Below are 5,591 nucleotides of genomic sequence, written 5' to 3'. Positions count from 1 at the left end.
GCGAGGAGCTGCTGTGACAGCAAGGGGGGGTTGAAGGGAGCACCTTCTCGTTGCCGCCAATGTCGCTCCACGTCAAGTTCCCCTCGGGTGCAGGCTTGCGTTCCTGCCACGGCTCCAGCTTCATCTCCTCTGCTTCCTGGACCGCGTAAACCATCGCCGCCCCCAGGGCCTCTGCCTCCATTTTCCCCGCCTTCTGGACTCCCTGCTCCTGAGAGGCTCCTCCTCCACCTCCAGAGGTCCAACGGGCCACGGAGCTGGAGGACAGGGAAACTTCTCGAAACTGGGCCATCAGCTCACTGCCGAGCTTGAGAAGAAATGCGCCTGGAAAGGAGCCGCGACTGTAGATGGAATGAGACAGGAACTTCTGTGAATGATATGCCCAGCGTCATGGCCGCGGTGCGCCGTTAGCGCTCTCGGGACCCCTCCCACTGGCCCTTAGAGCTTAGCCAGCGGCTGCTGTGAGCTCCACCTCCTCAACCGAGAGGCTCCGGGAGCTGGTGTGCAGACCCAGGCCGGCTACCTGGTTTAAAGGAGATCTGATCATGCGGGTATTGAGGCTGTGGGGAGGAAAGATGAGGAATAAAATGTAGAGAGCGGGGAACAGCCTGAGCATTAGGACAGAAAGGATGGAAACTTCTTTAAAAAAGGCGCCACCCTCTGACTGCCTTTCCAGCCTCGCTTTGGTACAGCTTCCTCTGACGTTCTTTCCTTATATCCTAAAAACACTTGGGTCAACATTTTATCTTAAATATGGCTGAAAGGAGGCCACCTTTGGAAAATGGACTCGAGAAAGTGTTCTCCTGTTCCTATTTTACCTCTGCTTCTAGGTCCGGGTATGTTCTATCCTGTGGCCGAACCCCCAAGTGCACTTTCAGCACGACAAGCTCTTGCGCCCTCTCATGCTCTTTAGCGCTTGTGCTCTCACACCCCTTTTCTGGCTTTTGCCCCCTCATTTTTTAGGATTTCTCTTTGAATTCATATTTTTTCTTACTCCCTCCACGCGTCGCCACCCCCATGACTACCTCCAGCCACAGTGCGCGATCCCTGAAGTCCCTGCCCGCTGCCCCCTTCTCCCACCTTGGCCCCCTGCAACGCCCCCAGCCCAGGCGTTTGTATAAAGGTCTGCGTTACCTTGGGCCCAAGGCGCGTGATATAGAACGTCAGCAGCTGCTGCTGTCCAGGCGCTCCTCAGCCAGCCTTCTCTCCTGACCTCTCCTCAGGGCTGGTCACAAGGGGGCCGCCCCCTGGCCCCTCCCCTCTCGACGTGCGGCCCCCAGCCCCGGATTCTGTCCTCCTGCAGTGATGAATGGCACCGCTGTCCCGCGCAGGCAGGCAAACCTCTTCCTGAAACAGATTCTACTGGAGTCAACAACAGCGACAGATTTTAGAGGAAAGCCCCTGGAATGGAGACTCGGGCTTCACCTGGTTCCAGGCCCACTCTCTACAGAAAAAAATGATTAATCAAGGTGGGGGTAAGGGTTTACAGGAACGACAAGTCTCTGGCATGAATCCCTCAGGAACCTTTCAGAATCTGATCTCTGGGAATAAAGTGGAGAGAGGGATATTATCCTTGAGTATAGAGCAAAGGAAGCATAAGCAAGGGGTTCAGGCTCAAACAGACCTGAACCTAAGTATTTCCTGGCTGTATGACATCAGGTACAAGACTTAAACTCTCTGAGCCTTACGTTGTGCCATCTGTTAAATAAAAATGGGAGTAATAATCTTCATGTATTAACACTAAATAATAATGCAAATAAAGTAAAAAGGTCTTTATGGAAAGCCTTAACATTTATATCTCTTTGCTATCCCCCACTTTAAAACCAGCTGATAGCACAGTGCTCCCATACAGAGAATATAGGAAAAGAGAGGATCATTCTGTTCATGAACTCTCTCAAAGTTGCTACTCAGTTCACCTGATTATCCATTATAGGCACTTCATGCACAGGAATGTACATGAAGTGTACATTTAAATGTACTACTGTGCTAGGTACTCTGTGCTATGAGAAACAAATGTACAACAATTTGTATCCTCAGGAAGTTCATAGCCCAGGATGATTTTCCTTCACTTTGACAAAAACAGAATCCAAGACCACAATCCCCAGGAAAGCTGCTAACTCCAGAGCCCATGACCAATACCAAGATTATTACTATTTTTTAGTGAAAACATTTGATGCTATGTTAATCTCCCTTGGAGATTCATGCACCTTCCCTCTAAATGTCAAGATTGGGATTCCACTCTCCTAGGTTCAGGAGTAGGATTTAATAGATGCCTCCCCACAATAGGTGTCAATGGTTTTAGGACATTGAACAGATTCATTCATATATTTGACTTTTCTGAGTGAGCATAGACTAATGTGCTCTTCGAGAGAATAACCGTAACTATTCAATTCCCCCACACTGAGTATATGTTTAGAGGTTGAAATAAGAGCCAGTCTTCTTTCAGAGGAATTTGTTAGCAGGAACATTTGCCTGGAAGTCAAAAGAGCAGTGTTCTCATACTTTCCCATTGTTATTAACTATGTTTGTATCCTTGGGCAAGCCACATGTCATCTTTGAGGTTTGGTTTGCTCTAGTGAGAAAGAGCTGGTTTGACCTGTCAGTCAGCTTTTCATCACTGTAACAAATACCTAAGAATAATCAGTTTAAAAGAAGAAATATTTTGACTCATGGTTTCAAAGGTTTCAGCCCATGGGTCCCTAGATATTATTACTTTTGGACCTGTATCAAGGAAGTACATCATGAAGTGTGTGGTGAAACAAAGCTGCTCACCTCATGGTGACTGGAAGCAGAAAATATGAGACAGAAAGGCACCAGAATTCCAATGTACTTTCAAGAACAAGCCCCTGTTTACCTAATGTCCTTCCAATAGGCTCCACCTTCTAAAAGTTCTACCAGCTCCCAGTAGCACTACAGGTTAGTGACCAAATCTTTTAACACCTGTGCCTTTGGGAACTATTTAATATCCAAATCATAGAAACCTGTTACCAGTTGTTAACTTAAACTTATATCAACTTTGCAAGAATCCTAATGCAGTTTCCAACTTAAAGATATTTGACCCTGTTACTAGTCTACTTATTCTGTTAAAACAAAACACCTAGGTATGGGTAATTTATAAAGAACAGAAAATTATTTCTCACAGTTCTAAAAGCTGGAAAGTTCAACATGGAGGTGCCTTCAGGATTGGTGTCTAGTAAAGGCTACTGTCTATTTCCAAGATAGTACTTTAGACATTGCTCCACCAGAGGGAATAACACTGTCCTCAGAATTGAAAATCAACATATTACAGTGACTTGGCCATGTCAATGTTTATAACAACTCACTTCATAATAGCTAAACTATAGAACCAACCTAGGGCCCTTCAACAGATGAATGGATAAAGAAATGTGGTAAATATACACAATGGAATATTACTCAGCCTTAAAGAAAAATGAAATTATGGGTTTTGTTAGTAAAGGGACAAAGTTGGAGAATATCATGCTAAGTGAAATAAGCCAATCCCAAAAAAACAAAGGCCAAATGTTTTCTCTGATATGCAGATGCTAATGCACAATAAGGGGTGGGTGTCTAAGGAAGAACAGAGTTACTTTAGATTAGGTAGAGGAGAGTTAAGGGAGGGGAGGATGTTAGAGTCTGTAAACAAGTCAAAATAACACGTGGCATTTTGCCAGGGGAATGTTAGAGTTCCTAAACAAGTCTGGATGGTGCCTGGCAAAATGCCAGAGGGAGTGGTTTGAGAAGTAACAAAAGCAAGCCATTAAGTGTGGAGATTCCTGATTGGTTGACTGCTGTATCTAGTTTATGTTAATTAGACAAGCTGTGTGGAATGTATAAATACCGCTCCTGTCCTACAATAAACGGCTTCCACTCCTGCTGTATCAACGTACACAAGTTGTTCATCACCCCCCGGTTATTTTGCCCAGCCAGCCGTACTCCGGCAGGAGGAGATATTGGGATAGGAAGGATAGTAGAATGAAACAGACATTATTACCTTATGTACACATATGACTGCATGACCAACGTGATTCTACAACATGTACAGTCTGAGAAATTATAACCCATATGTATGCTATATCAAAATGCATAAATGCATCCCAATATCATGTAAAACTAATTGAAACAAAAAATTTATAAAGTAAAAAAAATTGGTGGAAGGAATAATGAAACAAAAGGGTACCTACATATTTCCCTTTGGCCCTTTCATTAGAGCACTAATCCGTGCATGAGGGATGAACTGTTATCACCTAATCACCTCTAAAAGAGCATTAATATTTAATACTGTTTTATTGGGGGTTTAGATTCAACAAATGAATTGCGGACACATATTCATAACATAGCAGTCTGAAATCACCTGGTATCTACATAGGTGACTGAAAAGCCACTGCCATCCCCCAGGGTTCTAAAGGAACCTCTCACACAAGAGTATTTTCAGATTAGATTTTACAAGTTCTCTTGACACAGACACATTCTAATTATAAAAGCCTTGAAAAGCAATCTTGAAAGGTAAAATGAACAGCTCAAATTGAGATGACAAAGGCACAGTAGAATGTCTTCTGCTGGAGTTTTTAAGGAAGTCTAATAAAAAATAGTAAATAAATAGATATAAATTAAAAACAGAATATGTGCATATCTTAGAGGAATAGTTTAGACAACATGTATCAACAGGAAGAGGAGCACACACAACCAAGCTACAGCAAGGTAAAGAGATCCAGAAATAAAATCACTAATAGATCATTAGAGGAATAATAGGATAGGCAGAGTTAGAGTGAGGAAGTGGCCTTGCTTCTAAGTAGGTGGTAGATAGGTGGCAAAGGAGAATATGAAGGTCCTTAGTGACTACAAAGTAGCTTCTCCTACAAGGCTGTTTTAATCTCCTCCTTTGGAATTACTGTATACATAGTATTTACTTACTGCCACAACTTTCAAGAGGAATAAGGAGAGCACAGTGACCCTGAGTGTCCCAGGAATATCACTTCCACTGAAAACTACCCAGTCATCACCAGAATGACTGCTGATGCTTCACACAGAACAATGTTGCGAATTCTGACCCACTTTATCACAGTAGAGCCCAAAGAGAACTAAAACATGGAGAAGAAGCAAGGCCACAGGAGAGCAAATTGACACCAGGTCACCCCCAGAATGTGCCCTGGTCGGAAAACCTCCATGCATCCAGTGTCCCTCCAGGTTCTCCCCTCATTTACAGCTAGCCCCAAAGATACACTCTCCAGACAGGCATCTCATAACCCACACATAAGGAGGGGAGGAGATCTCAGAACACAGAGGCAATACCCAAGTGGGGACCTCAGCATCAAAGATGCATCCCTCAGGCTGGAGCCCATACCAATCTACTTAACTTTACCAACCTGGCAGCTGGACCAGAAGAGGGAGACCTGCATGAAGACGTCACCCACAAGGAAGAAATGTATCCTGTGGAAGAGCAGCCCCAAACACCTACAAATCTCAGTAACTTAGAAGAATATGAATGGAAAAAACTGGAGTAATGAACTGAATTATGAGGAAAACATGTTTGTTTTTCACATTGATAAGAGCATTTGCACAACCCCAGCTGGGAAAAAAAAAAAAAAAAAAAAAAA

At 43.8% G+C, this 5,591-nt stretch overlaps 1 protein-coding gene across 1 annotated transcript in view; it reads right to left on the bottom strand.

Annotated features, from left to right (window-relative positions):
• Positions 1 to 1,569, bottom strand: part of LOC125614255 (ubiquitin carboxyl-terminal hydrolase 51-like) — a 5,557-nt gene extending 3,988 nt beyond the window's left edge. Inside the window, exons 1-2 of the mRNA XM_048796715.1 lie at positions 1,132 to 1,569; positions 3 to 338 (exon numbers count right to left, since the gene is read on the bottom strand). Coding sequence (XP_048652672.1) covers positions 3 to 289 — 287 coding nt within the window. The 5' untranslated portion in view covers positions 290 to 338; positions 1,132 to 1,569. The remainder of the gene's footprint in view (positions 1 to 2; positions 339 to 1,131) is intronic.
• Positions 1,570 to 5,591: the final 4,022 nt, after the last annotated feature.

The sequence above is a fragment of the Marmota marmota genome, unplaced genomic scaffold (genome assembly GCF_001458135.2).
Source record: "Marmota marmota marmota unplaced genomic scaffold, marMar, whole genome shotgun sequence".
NCBI lineage: Eukaryota > Metazoa > Chordata > Mammalia > Rodentia > Sciuridae > Marmota > Marmota marmota.
The sequence above is the reverse complement of the archived record's forward strand: the minus strand, read 5'-3'. Positions and strand labels throughout refer to the sequence as shown.